The sequence below is a fragment of the Aythya fuligula genome, chromosome W (genome assembly GCF_009819795.1).
Source record: "Aythya fuligula isolate bAytFul2 chromosome W, bAytFul2.pri, whole genome shotgun sequence".
NCBI classification, from domain to species: Eukaryota; Metazoa; Chordata; class Aves; order Anseriformes; family Anatidae; genus Aythya; species Aythya fuligula.
This window is the reverse complement of record NC_045594.1, coordinates 6,204,895-6,222,786: the sequence shown is the minus strand read 5'-3', so window position 1 is coordinate 6,222,786 and position 17,892 is coordinate 6,204,895. Positions and strand designations below refer to the sequence as shown.

Sequence of the window (17,892 nt, the reverse complement as noted above, 5' to 3'; positions counted from 1 at the left end):
ACTATTTGTTGGTATTGTTATAATAATGGCACTGTGTATCTGTCATCCCCTGTGACATACAAAGAAGAATATTGTGCCTTAATTTTGGAAAAAGTAAAAAGTGGGGTATGCAAAGAGGTGCAAAAACAACAATAGGAGTAAGAAAAGAAGAGGGAGGAATTGTGAGAAACGAAGTTATCTTTTTTGCAATAGAAGGTGTTTTTGCAGTGGAAAATTCCACTAACCTTGCATATTCAAAAGCGATTGTGCAGCATAGCAGTGGGGAATATGTTAAGCAGATAAGGGGAAGGTCCCACTGTCCCAAAATAAGGAGGATAGCTGGATAGCTAAGACAAACAGGATGAGCAGTGTGAGTACAGTTAAAAAGATCACAAGTTCTCTAAACATAAGAAAGGAGGAAAAAAAGGAAAAAAAGGAGAAATTAAAGGGTTGATTTAATAAACTGTACATATATGGTATAGAGGAGTGTCGAGTAGCTTGTGAACCTGTAGTACTCAGCCAATGAGGAAACGGGAGGTAATCAAGGTGTTGGGTAATAGGGAATAAAAGGTTATGATTTGTTTACTGTAATGCGCTCCTATTGGCAGGACGCCTGCCATTGCAATCACGAATAAAATAGCTTCACAGAAGATCCTGTCTGAAGAAAATTATTACAATTTTTCTCACACTCACATTCTAACGTCCTCCTCAGTAACAGGAGGTTCAAACATACATTTGTCACTATCTACTAGAGTTTTCCATTGGCTCCAAGATTTTATGGGGTATCAAGCATTCCCTTCTCCTATTGTTGAAGGAGAAATATATCACAATGTAAGGAAAATTCATTAGAACAGGGAAAGAGCCTTAAAGAGAGAATATGAATATCAAATAAACTGATTCAAACTCTCTTTTAGGAGGTAAAAAAATCTCTTCAATATTTTCTATTGACTAACCTATATGAATCCCTTGCTCAGCACCACAGGAGTTGAGTTCTACTTTGTATGCTCACACATCTCCAACTTGTGATTGACACTGAGGGGCTGACTTGTCCAACAACAGTATCACAACAGCAAAAACCCTTTTTGATCTCATTCCAATTCCTTATTATAATGCAAAAATCAAGATTACAATTTTACTTACTACAATGTGACAGATGTTTTACAAGACAATGCTTAAAAAGATATATGAAATGCATTTCTGTATGTTAAAACTCATACTGTTTAAAATGTTGAAGATTAATTTTATAAACCCCTCTAAAACAGAACATTCAACACAGCATCAACTCAAAGCTTTCTAGATTTCTACCAGAACTTTTGCATCTAAGTTTCTAACTTGCAAAATGACACTTTCTTCAAAAACATTTTTAGAAGTATTTGTAAAGCATTCCAATATTACAATACGTACTACAGAAAAGCCTGTGAGGAAATTAAGAATTCTATCTTTGGAGCAAGGTTTAATGATGTGAATTGATTGAGGCAAAGGACTATACATTAAATATTTTTGATTTCTCTTTGGTGTTCAAACATAAAAAATAGGACTAGAAGCAATCTCAGAAACCTATCCCTTTCCCCAATATCAACAATATCTGAAGTCTTGAAGACATTCATCTAACCAGGGAGGGAAGGGAGTTTTAAATCTCTATTAAGGAGGCTATTTTAATTCCACACAGTCAGTCAAATAGGCATCTTGTTGTAGGAAATGAATAGTGACAACAGACTTAAAGACTACCACAGTGCATTCACAGATGCCAAATGCAGACTACACAGAATCTGAACTACAAAATTCCCTACCATTTGCTCTTGCAAGAGTTACTCCACGTTTCTGAACTTTTTTTTTCCTACAATATATGATTTACTCAGTTTAAAGGAAAAAAAGAAATAAATAAATCAAGCAATTCAAACAACAAATTCCCATGTGTGAAATACTACTTCTTTGCCCAGCCAATCCTTGTTTTGTAGTTCTGGCTTCTCAAGCAGTTTGTTCCTCCTCCCCTCTCTGGCCTCTCAGTACATACTTTCCCACCATTCTTGTCCCTAAACTGTTGACTGTATGCCCAATTCCAGAGTGCTCTTTTGTCTTGGTTTCTTGCTAAAGTTATTTCACAGCTCTTCTTGCATCTTCACTAAGGACACTTGTATCTGCGCCACCAGTTCCTTTATCCAGTCCCATCAGTTCATCCACCACTTCCTTAGGAAGGAAAGCTAACTACCTTCCTCCCAGGTTATTGCCTTTCAAACTCCCATTCCCTCTGTATCTGTGTAAATTCAGTTCCAATCCACCAGTCTTATTCTCTATGTGTTCAACTTTCCAAACACCTGCAACTTCAGTTGTCTTTTCCACATTTGAAAAGATGAACACTGTGGATAAGCAGTGAATGGCCACTGGAAAACTAAGTCTGTACTACATCTCACTACTCAGAACAACTTGTACTTAAAAAGTCTTATTGTGCATACATTTTTCAACTTTTAACACCTATAATCAGAAAAGCCAGCTAATTTTTCAGACACCAGTAACTTACTGGTAAGGTACTCACCTATAAAAACTAAGCAGGAAGCAACATACATTTTAAGAAGTTAACTAGGAACACTTAAGCAATGTTTCAATTGCTTATAATTGCCAAATTTTAATAAGAAGCTATTCTGGTTGTTCCTCAACATGAGTTCTTAAGAAAATGGCCAGAAAGAAAATCATTGCTGAGCATGCTAGTAGAAGATAATTAAGTTCCCATTATTAAAAACATTAATAATAAAAACACAAGCAAACCTAACATCCACTGTAGTAAAAAGCATTCATGTCTCCTTACTTTGAATGAGAAATTCAACAAATAATTGGACAGAATTTTAGTTATCCATTCAGACAAAATAAAAGTGAAACTGATTTTAGACCTACATAAAGCACTTTCCCTGTGTTCTTACTACAGTTCTATTAATCTTACCAAAGTTTTCCCAACTCTTAAACTACAAAAAACATGTTCCAGCTTATTTATCCCACAGATACTAAGGTAGTTGCTGTACATAGCAACTGATGAGAGCTCTCTGAATTTTACACACACACACACAAACACACACAATAATTAATATCCAATAAGCACCTCAAGAGAAAGCAACATATCTGAATGAAGACAACATGCAAGAAGTGTGACAGTCTCTACTGAAACCTAAGACCTGAAAATAAAATTTCAAAGACAAAGCATTTGTAACATTACTCTTTCTGAGTATCTGGTCAACACAGGAGAGATTGTTTGCTCAAGACATCAGAGATAGGGGTTGCACTGTCACAGACACATGCTTACATTCAAGGAGTTTAATAAATTACATTATATTTAAAAAATAAAAAGAGAGAAGGTTAGAACTATAAAGCCAGGCATTAAAGTATTAAGAAACATCAGAATTATGTTTGCTTACTCCTCCAATTCAGTCCACTGTGAATTATAAGTCATTTGTTAGATTATCATATACTTGTTTTGTTACCCACAGAATCCCTGCTTTATACATGGTACATGACAGATGATGGTCATGAAACCAATGACTTAGATCACAAAAAAAGCTTCTTTCTGTGGGATGTTACACTTTTACTTAGAAATCTTAATAACGTACAGTTAGTAAAAAGAATCAATTAAAAAAAATCTCATCCAAGAGATCATATACTGGAAGACTGCCAGTTTGTCAAAAACAACTGTTATTACCAACACAACAAACAAACAAAAAGTATTTTCTACAGAAAACTTCCATCACAAGGAAAGAAAGAAAAAATAATTAAAAAAAAAAAAAAAACTTCTAAACTTTAGAACTACTTCTTCTGCCTGTTCCCTAATATGCCCAGAGCCTCTGTGACACAATTAGATCAGATGATTAGAACATAAAAAGCCATGGGGGGGGGGGGGTAAATCCCAGGAGCAACTCTGCCTCATACAGACTGAACTTGGGCTTCCTACAACCCAAAGGCAATGTTCTGACTAGGAACACACCCGCCCATAATTATACCTCAGAACAGTCCTGCTTTCCTATCACAGCCATACAATTTAACATTAATATTAATCTTACAACAGACTGACACTGTAAAGAAATGGACTGACCACTAGGCTACAGAGGTTTCCATTCAACCAATTTACATGAACTACAAAATTACCACTTTAAGAGGCAGAGTTTCATCCTTAACAGCCAATAACCACTGCTTAGGACATTCTCCATGGTTGCTAGCTCCTGCTGGAAGTAGCATTTTGAATGCCTCCACTATCGCATGCAAGCTATTTAGCCACTTGAATCCTGTTGGTTATTCTCTAGTTGCTGATGAGAATCTCTTCTGAGATTTTGGTTTCTTCACGTCACAGAGGGAGATACTTTTCAAAGTATCTTTTAAAAAAAGTATCTTTTTAAAAATCTATTTTTGTCCAGCTCTTGGCATGATCAAGACATTTGAAACTGAAAAGATGCTTAAGGCCAGTGAAATCTCATTCTATATTTCTTAGGGATGCAGCATGAGAAACAATGGGCCTGATATGTTGAAGTGTGAGACACTCACAACCTCAAATAAATCAAAGAAAACTACATTATAAATTGATTATGTGTTGTAAAGTAACTCTAAAAATCTCAGTAATAAAGCATGTCAAATTATGCACTCAAGATTTATAAGCAGTTTTAAAACTCACAATTTTGACTCAATTTCAGTCCTCCATATGTAAAAAGAAAATAAAATTTTATAGATATACTAAACAAATGTTCTCTAATGTTTGTGAAGCACAGATATATACTTTAATGATAACTCCTACATAGTTAAAAACACTGTAGCATTCATTGAAAAACTTGAATACTATACAGCAGGTAATAAGGCAACAGGCTGCACACTGAATGACAAAGAAAAACAAATATATATTAGGTTATAATACAAAAAAATAAAACTAGGTTTTAAAAAAATAAAAAATAAAATATAAAAAAATATACTAGGTTATAACAGTATACTAGTCAGCTGACATTTCCCATGCACCATATGAGGCACTGAATTGGGGACATAAGGGTAAGAGGGAATACAATAATGTAGCTAAATGCCCAGTGTATGGAGAAGGAGACTGGATTATGTTTGTTTCTGAAGTCTGTTCGTTCCTTACCTGAGTCCCTGACTTTGCAGCCTAATGTTTTTTAACACTGTTCCTGTAAAATGCATGTCTACACATACACACTGCTGCAAAAAACAAAATGCTTCATATCAAACCATAGCAATAATTTGAAAAAATGGGAATATCTAACCATATAAAGAATTGAGATCTCTGATTGAAAAAATTTAGAACCAACTGACATAAACACTAAAAAAGCACTAAAAAATAGTCTTCTAGAATTTGTTCTAACTGAAAGACTTTAACATAAGAAATGTTCTTCAATGCATATATATATTTTTTTAAAGTTATTTGTGTAAACCAAGTAGTCACCTTCAAGTACAGTACCAACAACTACATTCAATTTGACTTGATTTCCTTTTAGAATTTTTGGCCCAGCTGCGTGTAGAAATTTCATCCCCTCCCTTTTGCTAGTGAGATTTTCTACAGTGAACAGTCAGGACGGGAAGTGAGACACAAATCATAGGTCCTGCACAATCTCCTCAAACACAATTTCCTCACTCCTGGGGTGCAATAGACATCAACATAAAGCACTTCCAAATACTTCACACATCAGGATCGTCTACTAAGTATGGTTGTAACACTAATAAAATAAAAACAAATACAGATGAACTGTATTGAAAGGTTTTATAATACTGTAATTTTAGAAGTACTTCCTTTTTTGATTCTTAAAAAGCCTTATTATACAGGGTTATTACCAATACCATATAGATATCACCAACTTCAAACATTTCCTTGTAAGTTTCTCTGTGCAACTGAGTACTCCTTACTGCTGATGATTAAAAATCAACAGCTAACATAATTTGTATGTTAATAAAGGCATATGTAAAGGAAGACTGAAAATAAGTTGTATCATTAAAACAGCCATTTTTTCAATTGTTAAATATTTCTAATAACATATCTTGTAACAGTGAATAGCTATTCTAACACTGGATGATCCAATTCACACCTACCAGACACTAAACTCTAAAATTATCACAGCTCATATTTTTCCAATTCTGTCTCTGGAATAATTTCTAGAGAGCATAAAGTTCTGATTTTGAAAACAATTTATTTCTTAGGTCTAGATATTCAGAATAGGAGTATAATTTCTCCTTCTAGTTACTAGCACTTATCCACTAATTTTACACGTATTGTATAATATTTATGAAGTTAATATTAAAATTAATTTAAAGAATGATTTTAACACTTTGTAATATAATACACACACAAAAAATACCACACATTTACCACTGAACACACAGAAAATTGCAATAGGAAACTGGCTCAAATCAATTCACACTGTTTTTTCATCTAGTATCCTTCAAAATACAGTTTATTTATATTATAGAGGAATATATACATGATTCAGGATTAAAGCAGCATTATAATTATCATCATACAAAAAACAACCTAACCTTTCTAACCTAAAGACATTACTACATATTACCTTGATTTGACAAGAAGAGACATATGAACATTATTGTCCATGGAGTCCCAAACATGTAATGAGCTTGCACTGGGGTACATGTAGTCTTATGTAGAACAGAGATCCGCAAATTGTTTTAGCGGTATAATATTGCTTCTCTGATCCTTCTCTGTATTTCTCTTAAATCCAAATGAAAACACTTTAAATGTAAAAAATAATTTTCAGTGGTATGCCTGTTTCTCTTTATTAAAAATATTTTTAAAAACATAAAAATCAGCTTTACAAGATAGCAAAAGCTTCAGGGAAATGTTTTTTTATTAGAATAACTTCATGTAAAACATTTAAGTAGTTGAGAGGAAAAGAAGAAAAAAAAAACTTGTATGTTTTGAACTTGTTTCTTGCATACAAGATAGTCAAAAGCACAAAAGATAACCAGAAGAAAACATTTTCCTTTTTTCCTCTCTGTTAAAATAATTGTTACAGCTAACACCTCAAGAATAATTAATTTTGTAATTCCATAACATGAATAAAATAACTACAACCTAAGCAACTAGCTGTTGTGACAGTGGATCAATTTTAACTCCTAATGCTAGGGTAAGAGAGGTATTAAAGTGAAATAAGTCAAGCTTCCCCCACGCGCACACTTAAATGTACTATAAATACAATCTAAAAAAAAAAAAAAAAAAAAAAGCCACCTTACATTTCTCCATTACATATATAAAATATAAAGAAATTTACAACTACATAAACTGTGATAATGCAACTAATTCAGGATTAACCATATATGGCTCAAAATAACCCACCTCATTATAAATCACAAATAGCCAGCATCTTAAGTTTCCCTCTGTAAATACGCCTATTTTTGATATCAAAAAAGTGTATGATTTCTGATTATAAAAAAAAAAAAAGCCATAAAACAACTTGACAGGAACTAAATAACTGCAGTAGCTCATTTCCTGCTCATATCTCATTTTTCATTTAAGGAGATTGTATTTAAATATAAGTCAGAGAAGTTCACCACTGTTAGCTTAACAAACTCATTTTTGTTAAAACAAGAGTTGTTTTAAACAACAAAACGCTACAGCTAACATTGCTTCCTGATGGTGAAAACTAACCAAGAACTACAATTACTTCAGCACTGTCCTTTCTTTCCTGCAAAGCAGAATTACACCCGACCCCCATGCACACTACATGCCAAAAGAAAACAACAACTCAGCTACACACAGAAATAGGGACAGATTGAGACAACTAATGGCTCCCTCAGCAATTCACGAGGTTTAAAAATAAAAAGTTGCTTTATCTAAGCATAAACGGTTCGATTATTCTACATGTACATAGGCCTAAGGCCCTGTTGCAAACAGTGTCTAACAGGACCAAGCAGCACAAAGACAGGAATGGAAGATTAGTGGAGGGAGGGAGGCCGGGATTGGAGCTCAACAGGATCGTCAGGCTTTTTAAAATTCAAACTGCTCCCTGACCAATACAAATCATGGACATGCTACTGACTACTACACGGATTTACAGCATTAAAAACACGCCTTCTATGTGACAGCTATATTAACTTCACCCCTTTAAACATGTATCAGGGCACTCAGAGGCATAATGCAGTTTTAAAACTCTAAACACAATATCCCAGAAAGTTACTTTATTACATGAAATAACCAACCGTGATTATAATAGGTCTGCCTGAACAACTCAAAAGCTTACTTAAAAAGACAAACTATGAAATGTTGATACTTGTTTGTCATTTATAAGTTTCCTTTCTGTATGAAAGATGAAACTTGGTATCTTAAGATTTCCCTCAATTACATAATTTCTGGATGAGTATTTTTATTAGTTCGTAGGGTGTTTTTAAACCTACCTCAATTTTTAATAACTCTCAACTCCAACATGCCGTAAGTCCAAGATTTACTTTACTGAAAAATTAGCTACCATTTATTTATAAAGACCTGACACTTAATCAACAGTCAATTACAAAACACATTTGACCTGTTAAAATGACACCTAATTACGTATTCAAACATCATGGACACAAACAGCCAATAACAACCTCAGGATCTCAAAGTGATATGGCCTGACAAGAAAGAATGACACTTCTTAAACGTTCCTCACTTTTCACTTAATTAAATTTGATTCTCAAGTACTTAGGGTAAGATCTCATCTTCATCTTGGCCCCTGAAATGCCATAAATGTACCACTTTACACACAATCCCTTTCCCATTTTCTGTTTGTTAGAAAAGAATATTTATTTTGATTTTAGTACATATGCTTGTCTATCTGTATTTCGTGGATCTGCAGGTGCCTGTGTCTTGTCAATCTCCCCACAAGGTCTAGTTTTACTCTATAAATATATGAAATGAAGTGATTAACACACTAACCAATCATTATCTTAGAGATCAAACATTTGCACATTATAAATCCATGTGCATTCAAACTTTTGAATGTTCAGAATTGAGTTTGTTAGAAGAGAATGGTGAAGATAGACATTTTTGTTTCTAGGTATTTACATTGTCTCTCTTGCCCCATTTCTCCACTTACTCCTTCCTCAGTTCAAAGGGCTGTCTGTGCTGGGACCTTACACCAGGGAACTTACTTGCCCTAGCTGTAAATATGGAACAGGATCGGTGCACGTTTGCGTGTAACTATTATTTCCTCCTCCTTCTCAGCTCCGGGTTGAGGCCTGTCACTGAGAAGCCGCTTCATCTTTCCAATCCCCGAGCGTCGGCAGGCAGGCCTGCGCTCTCTACCGGGCCTAGGCCTCCCGGCAGCCCGGGAAAAAACAATCTCCTCCGCTAAACCCGAGCGAGCAGAAAGGGGAGCTACAAAATAAACACCTCCGGTTGCCACTTATTCCCCTCTACCCCGGATAACAGCTAATCCCCTCTGCTACCTGCAGCGTTGGGCCGCCTGGGCTGTAAGGCCCGGCCCGTTGCTGGAGAGGGCAGGGAGAAGGGGAGACAAGGAGGGGGATTACCTGAGCAAATCGGCGTCTGAATCCAACGAGAATCCGAGAAAGGGAGAGAGAATTCCACCCCCCTCCCTCCTCAGAGGAGCTGTCGCTACTAGGCCGCCGCCGCGGAGCGGGAGGAGAGGAGATAATATAACAACAATAATCCGGGCCGGGAGGGGGGCTGGTTCCTCTTCCGTCTCCTCAGTGCAGCGAACATGTAGAGCTGGGGGGTGAGCGACCGAGACAAATCCCTTCCCCCAAATCTACTTCACAACATCAACGCGGGCTGGGCCGCGCTGGGCCGAACCTGTTCCGAGACACAGTCCGAGCCGCAAGGGAGCGAGGCGGGGGGGGGGGGGGGGGGGGGGGGGGGGGGGCAGGGCAGCGCTGCCAAGAGGCCGCCGCTTCCTCTGCGTGCGAGTGCAGGAAGACGGGGGAGGGGACAGCCTAGGCACGGTGAGTCGGTACCGAGCGAGAAGCGGGGGGGGATAGGGAGAAGAAGTGGGGGTGGAGAAGGAGGGAGAAGGAGAAGGAGAGGGAGAAGGAAGAGGGAAAAGGAAAAGATCGAATCCTGTGTGTATGTCTTTCTCGCTCCCTCTCAGAACAAAATGCCGACCGGAAGTGCAGTTGCAGGAATGACTCCCTCCACCGGCGCCAAACACTAACAGCCTCCCCCTTTCCTTTACCGCCTCCCTCTCGCTCGCTCAGCGAGCACCGCTTCCGCTGTCGCCACTGCGCTGCTCCACGTCGTTCCCCTCCCGGCTTTGCCGCAGCTGGAGAGACTCCCTCTGTCTCGCCGCGCTTGTCGGCGGCGGGCACAACTGAATTTCCGCTGCGCGGTTGTCTCTCCCTATCTCCACCTCTACAGCTGCTGCCTGAGTTTCTCTTTCTTTTATTTTCCTTTCTGGTGTGCGAAACGTGATCGGAGTTTACGCTCAGACCTGCGCTGAGACGAAGGCAGTCAGCGATTCGTGAAGAAGTGACCGTTGAAAAAACAAACAAACAAACAAACATGTTTTGAGTTTATTTTTGTCTTCCTTGAGGATGGTGGGAAGGAGGACCGCAAATGACTGCAAAAAGCCGCCTCGCAGGAGGCATACTTAAAAACGCGCCTTATAATAAAACCACAAAGGTGGCAGTCCCCCTCCGGCCCAGCGAGTGAGATGTGGCAGACCTGGGACACTGTTTACTGTCATTCTCTGTGGATTTTAAGAGGCTGTGTCGCAGGAACTGAAACACCCGATGCTGAAAGTGATGTCGGGGTGAGGAATTTCCAGGTGGACATATCGAACTGGAGTGACTTTTAAAAACAACTTTTTTGGACGAGCACGGGGAAAAATGCAGATCTTGAGGTGAAGGGTCCTATGCTGGAGGTTGATGCTCGCCACCACCACAAGATTTACTGGAAATATTTTAAATCTGGGTTGTGAAGGACTGTTTGGAGAAAGAGAATGTCCTAGTATGAAAGATTTTGTTTATCCTCTGTACAGGCAAAACTGAATAATCATACCACAGGATAATAGTGAAGAAGCATTTACATTTAATGATTTAACTGTCTTCTCATACTCGCTTCTGCTGTGAGTGTGTGCTCCTCAATACTTTGACAAAAATCCTTTGATGTTTAAAGGAAGCTTTGCTCGACTGTGGACTTCAGGATTCAGCCATGCAATTGGACACAACTAGCTGTAAATATCCTGTGACATAAACACATCCTTTAAGTTCTGGATGGATAAAGAGGTATCTTACACTAATGCACTTGAATTTTTCAGTCTTATAATTTTCTGTATAATGGTCTGTCTTTAAGGCAGATTTTAAATGCATCTCTCAAGCCTAACTATTAAATTTGTAATGTTGGATGAATCAAAGTTCAATTTATGAGTGTGTTTGAAAGTACAGAAATGAAAATGGCACTAGATAATATAGTAATTCAGTACTGGAAATACTTATATCTAATGTGTATATATGCTCATGTAAATTTAATGGAGATGGAGTAAACCAGGCTCTGAAAATATGTATTATATACCTTTGTTGCAACTTAATATAAAAGGTCCTAATCCTATATTTGTTTATACATTTAAAATTTCAAGTTATCCATTTGAAATAAAGGAGAATAATTGGTGAAGTAGATGAAGCATGTTCATAAAAATCTTTGTGCTTAATTTAATACAGTGCAACTCTGTAAATCAAGGTGTTTTGTTGTTTTTTTTTTTTTTTCATAATAAACTAAAGTTTAATAAACTATCTCTTTAGAGTCCACACACATGTATGGACATACAGGACTTACGCACCTATGAATTCAAAGGAAAATGTTATTCTAACATGACAAAGTTGGCCCAGGAATACTATTTCAATCTACTTCTAACTTATTGTTACCGATTCATGTTGTTGGAATCTTTATGTGATTTCATTAATTTATATAAAGATTTTTTTTTCTTAATTGGTGATTTAGATACTGCAATTTTGTTTTTCAAATGCCAGGTGTTTTCCATATCAAATATGGTTTAGCCAGTGCAATCATCGTTGTAAGACACACCTACTTGGCTATTCTGTTTTAGTCAGAATTTTCCAGTGAGAATGTCACTGGCCCATTTTATGCTTTTAAAATCTTGTTTAACTGAAGGAATTTGTAGAAATGGCTATTTTGTTTGAATACTATGATGTTACTACCTGCATGAGAAAGCAACTAATTTATTAGTTGATTTAGAAGATGTTATTGTAACATGTATGAGCAAATGAGGATTTTTTTTTTACTTAAGGGAAATTAAATTATTGTGGTTTTTTTTAATTATTATTATTCCTTTAGATATTACTTTAATCCATTTTTTAAAATGAAAGTTCAAATTCTTCAATTGTGTTTATACAAGTGGTTCCCTGTATTCCTTTTGTCTTCAAAGGTCTACTCACAAAAAATGATTGCAGAATGAAAGCTCACGTTAGTAAAAATATTTTAGTATGCATGTGGTGTATCTCATTATATGTGAAATAGCCAAAAAAAATGGATAAAAATGAGTATTTCGGAATATTATCAGAAAACATATCAAAAGAGACTTTAAACCTTTTTTCTGTTCCAGGCCTTAGTCATGGGGCGGAGGTAGTTCTAATCTGTATGGGAGGAGGTATGCAGTCAACCGTGACTGTGGCACACTAAGGAGTGTACACTGAACTAAACAAAGCTGCTGGCAGTACAGAGGAGGGCAAAGCTATCTAAAATCCCCAGATAAATCCACACCTGGTTGTGAAAATGAACTGCAAATTTCAGGGTAAAGCTTTAGAACCTAATCCCGATGCCTTTGAAGTCAAAGGAGAATGTGTCTTTTGCTCTAAATAAATGACTGAGCTCCCATAAATCTAAACTGTTTTCACAGTCATTTATTTTGCGACTAATTTCTTGTTCTTCAAAGGGAACAAATAATTCAGTATTTTTAATGTAATTTTAAAAGGCAGGAATTAAAGATTCAGATGCTCCTGACGGATGGAACCCATGGTACGGACCCATGTGGGAGCAGTTCTTGAAGACCTGCTGCCTGTGGGAAACCCACACAGGATCATTTTGGGAAGGACTGCATCCCGTGGGAGGGACCTCATGCTGGAGCAGGGGAAGAGAATGACCATGAAGGAGCGGCAGAGATGAAGTGCTGACCACAACCCCCGATTCGCCATTCCCCGTTGTCGCTCAGGGAGGGCATAGAAGAGGGTGGGGGAGGTATTCTGTTCGCTTTTAGTTTTTAAATGTTCTAGCTTGCTAGTGATAGACAATAAATTTTATTAATCTCCCTATGTGGAGTCAGTTTTGCGCGTTTTGAGAAACACTGTAGCCAATAACATAGGCTCAGCCAATGATCTCAGTGAAGTAGCATTTTTTTTTATTCGCAATTGCAGTGGTGGGCATCCCACAAGCAGGACAGTACACCTACTAGTTACATAGCTGTGGTGGTTTTACCAAGCTAGGCAGCTGAACACAGAAACCGCTCTCTCACTCCCCCTCCTTAGATGAGGAGGGGATGAAGTAAAGGAAAGAACAACTCACGGGTTGAGATAAGGATAATTTAATGGAAAAAAAAAAAAGAATAATTATTAAGGAAAAATTATTATTAATCAATTTAACTAAAGGGAAAAAGGGGAAAGGGAGGGGGAAAGGAAAAAAAAAAAAAAAAAAAAAAAAACAGAACAAAACAAAACAAGTAAAGGCTATGTGGAAGTGCAGAGGAAGGAAATTACTCTCTACTTCCCACAAATGAGCGATGCTTGACCACGTCCTTGAAGCAGGGCCTCAATGCACGTAGCCGGTGTTCGGGAGGAGGACCGATGTTTTTGCAACGAGAGCCCACCCCTCCCCTCTTCCTGTTTCCACCTTTTATTGCCGAGTGTGACATCATATGGTATGGAATATCCCTTTGGTTGGTTTAGGTCAGCTGCCCTGGTGATGTTTCTTTCTCATTTCTTTTGCCCACCCCCTAGGAGGGTTAGAGAGAGTCCTGATGCTGTGCCAGCACTGCTCAGCAGCAGACACAACACTGGTGTGATACCACTGCTGTTCTAGCTACAAGTGCAGAGTACAGCACTGTATGGGTTGCTGCAGGGAAAGTTAACATCCCAGCCAGACCCAGTACAACCTCCACCCCTTATTCCATACCATTTATGTCACTCTCAGGTCCCCCATGCTTTAGCATATAAGTATTCTCATCACCATTGTTCCTTGTTCTTTAACAGATTGATAGGTAGGTGTATCTTTTCATTCTGTAGGTCTTTCTCGGAAAATGTTCATAAGAACTGTTGGTGATTTGGTCTTCATCTGCCAAAGTGGTCACTCAGGGCAGGCGAAGTTGGATGTCTGGACGCCAGCACCAGCTTAGCTCAAGTCCTTGTTGTACTCGCCCGGTTCTTTGCAAAGTTGACCTGTCGTTGATCCTGCAGTGTCTTCTTACAACGTATAATTTAGATTACAGATTAGTTTTCTCTCAAGGTTAAATCTCCTTGAGGCACGCACTTGATATCCCCATTCTTTTGCATGACCCACCAGGTATACCCTGGTCCTTGGGCGAAGACAATCCCACGAGTGGGTTTGCCTTTTCCTGAGGCAGGAGCAACCCACACCACCTTCCCCATCCATTTTCCTACATGCACTACGGGACTTTAGCTCCTTTCACTGTGTGTAGGGGTTTTGTTTCGGCAGGACCAGCATGGCTGTCAGACCCCCCCCTGTTGTTAACAAGCCAAGTGGCTTCTGGTAGATTTATATCCCATTGTTTCCATGTCCCAGCACCCAATGCTCGTAACGTAGTCCATTGTACCTCTCAACCTTCCCAGAGGCTTGTGGGTGTTAAGGGATGCAGTACACCCACTCAATGTGCCTCTTGGCCCAGGAGGTAACAAGATTGTTTCGGAAATGACTCCCATTGTCAGACTCAATTCTCTCTGGTGTACCATGATGCCACAGCACTTGCCTTTCTAGGCCCAAGATGGTGTTTCAGGCTGTGGCATGCTTTATGGGGTATGTTTCCAGCCACCCAGTAGTTGCTTCTACCATGGTGAGTATGTACCGTTTGCCTTGGTGGGTTTGTGGGAGTGGTCCGATATAGTCAATTTGCCAGGCCCCACCATATTGAAACCCTAGCCACCTCCCCCTGTTCCAGGGAGATTTTACCTTCATGGCTTTCTTGATTGCAGCACAGGTCTCACACTCATGGGTAACCTGTGTAATGGCCTCAGTGGTCAGGTCTACCCCTCGATCACAAGCCCATCTGTATGTGGCATCCCTCCCCAGATGTCCTGATATTTTCATAGGCCCTTCAAGCTACAAACAGCTCACCCTTACGTCCCCAGTCCAGGTCCACCTGAGCCACTTCAATTTTCAAAGCTCGATCCACTTCTTCGTTGTTCTGATGCTCTTCAGTAGCGCAACTCTTGGGCATGTGGGCATCTACATTACATACTTTTACATCCAGGTTTTCTACTCGGACGGCAATATCTTGCCACAGGGTAGCAGCCCAGATAGGTTTACCTCTGCGCTGCCAGTTGCTCTGTTTCCATTGCTGCAGCCACCCCCACAGCTCATTTGCCACCATCCATGAGTCAGTGTAGAGATACAGTACTGGCCATTTTTCTCTTTTGGCAATCTCTAGGGCTAGTTGTATGGCTTTCACTTCTGCATACTGACTCAACTCGCCTTCCCCTTCCATGGCCTCCACAACTCATCGTGTGGGACTCCACACAGCAGCTTTCCATTTCCAATGGCTCCGTACCACATGGCAGGATCCGTCAGTAAACAACACATACTGCTTTCTGTCTTCTGGCAACTCATTGTATGGTGGTGCCTCTTCAGCATGGGTTACCTCGTTGGCACTCTGAAATGTCTGTCTTCCGGCCAGTCCATGATGTCTTCCAGAGTTCCTGGGCGATTAGGTTTTCCCATTCGAGACCGCTGTGTAATTAACGCTATCCACTTACTCCACGTAGTATCAGTCGCATGGTGTGTAGTTGGAATTTTCCCTTTGAACATCCGATGTAACACAGGTAGCCATGGTGCCAAGAGGAGCTGTGCTTCTGTACCCACAACTTCTGAAGCAGCTCGAACACCCTCATATGCCATGAGTATCTCTTTTTCAGTTGGGGTGTAATTGGCTTCTGATCCTCGATAGCCCCAGCTCCAGAAACCCAGAGGTCAACTGTGGGAAATGAATTCGCAGGTGGCTTTGCGCTGTTTCACATGTCCCTGAATTAGAGATAATGAGGAAACAAGCGGTAGAAACAAACATTTGAGCAAGGTTGAGATAAAGTAAATTGGCTACAGTGTTAAAGATGAGCTTTGGGGCAATGGCCAATTGCTGGCTGGCTCGAGGCACGTGTCTGAGGGTCTCTAACCAATTGTATGACAGATTCGGGCGCGTGGACAGCACGTGGGGCTACAGGGAAAGTATATGTAGTAGTGAAAAAGGGCATTAAAGGTCTCCTGTTCAAGAGCCATCAGGAGTCCGTGTCTTGCATCCCTTCAAATGGTGACCCCAATGGGGAGTAGCAGCGCTGCATGAGTGTCCGAAGGGAACCCAGCCGAACGAGTCAAGCTCGCAGCTGGACTGCAGCTTCAGCCCCTGGACATCACCTGAAGGACAGATTAGCAGCTGGGCATTGATCATGGGAGCTAACCTTGTGGCAGAAGAGGTTATAGTAAAACTATTAATGCAACTGCTAACAAAAAGGGGAGTGAAATATGATCCGTTTAAGATAAAACTATTGTTGAAATTTTTGCAAAAGAATGGGGCCCCGTCCACAGTTTCGGCGGTGTTTGACTTAAAAACATGGGAAAATTCTGGGACAACTATATGGGACGCTGCCTTGGGGGGAGATACTACAGCTGCTGAGGTGATGACGATATTTGCGCTTAGCAACTAAGACACTGAGATCATGGCAAACAGAAAAAAGGGAACCAACAGCAGCCACTCAGGCTATGCAGGCGGGTGAAATAAAAAGCGGTGACTGCATACCACCAGAGAAAGCAAACCTGATAGACTTGGGAATAGAGGCAGAGACAATATCCCAACCCATGGCGGCCACTCTGTACTCGATGCCATTGCGGCCATCAGCGCCGCCATCGCCGCCGCCCGCCCCGCTGTCAGCTTCTGGGCACCCGCCGCTGGCTGCTGCATTTCTCCGGTTTGAGAAATGGGCGCTGCCATGTTTCGCCTGCTGCTGCACCCGGGCCCGCCGCCCCACGGGCCCCCGCCCGCCGCCTGCCGCCGCCGCTGCTGCCCCCCATGCCATCCCCCCTACCCCCCACCCCCGGGCCGGCCTCCCCCCGGCTCGCCAGCCCCTCTGCTGGTGCTGCGGGCCGCCGCCGGCAGCTTGGCCAAGGATGTGGGTGGATCCCCTGAAAAGGCAGCCACAGATCTCAGCAGGGAAAACAAGAAACTCAATAAATACCAGCAACTGAAAAAATTTTTCAAAGAATGTGGTGCTGTAGGGGTTACCTTCCACGTTGGAATTTCATCAGTATCTCTAGGAATCTTCTACCTGGCTGTGTCAAGTGGTGTGGATATGACTGCAGTTCTCTTCAAACTTGGTTTCAGTGAATCATTGCTGCAATCTAAAAGGGCTGCTGGTACAAGCACATTTGTGTTGGCATATGCTATTCACAAATTGTTTGCTCCAGTACGAATCAGCATTACAATAGTTTCTGTGCCATTTATTGTCCGATACTGCCAGAAGATTGGTTTCTTTAAACCTCCTACCCCAAATCCGTGATAACTTCTTGTTTTTTAATCGCCCAATGTGGGGCTCAAGGAATTTGAGATAAGGATGACAGTTGAGAGAAGTAACGATCAAAACATGGACTGGACATTTTTATGAACATAAAAGTTGTGAAGAATTCAATAAAGTTGTAATTGTGAAGGAATGTGTTTCATATTAGTGTGGTGAAGGGATGAGGGGTGGTGTGTGAGTAAATTGTCC

At 40.0% G+C, this 17,892-nt stretch overlaps 2 protein-coding genes across 3 annotated transcripts in view; one reads left to right on the top strand and one right to left on the bottom strand.

Moving 5' to 3' along the window:
• Positions 1 to 9,762, bottom strand: part of LOC116501380 (nipped-B-like protein) — a 192,381-nt gene extending 182,619 nt beyond the window's left edge. For both annotated transcript variants that reach the window (XM_032206901.1, XM_032206903.1), the window contains exon 1: positions 9,472 to 9,762. The gene's annotated coding sequence lies outside the window, so the exon portion shown is untranslated. The remainder of the gene's footprint in view (positions 1 to 9,471) is intronic.
• A 7,344-nt stretch (positions 9,763 to 17,106) lies between these two features.
• LOC116501275 (protein FAM210B, mitochondrial-like) lies at positions 17,107 to 17,685 on the top strand. The gene has a single exon (XM_032206796.1). It carries the CDS (start codon positions 17,107 to 17,109, stop codon positions 17,683 to 17,685), a length of 579 nt encoding a protein of 192 aa, XP_032062687.1.
• The last annotated feature ends 207 nt before the right edge of the window (positions 17,686 to 17,892 follow it).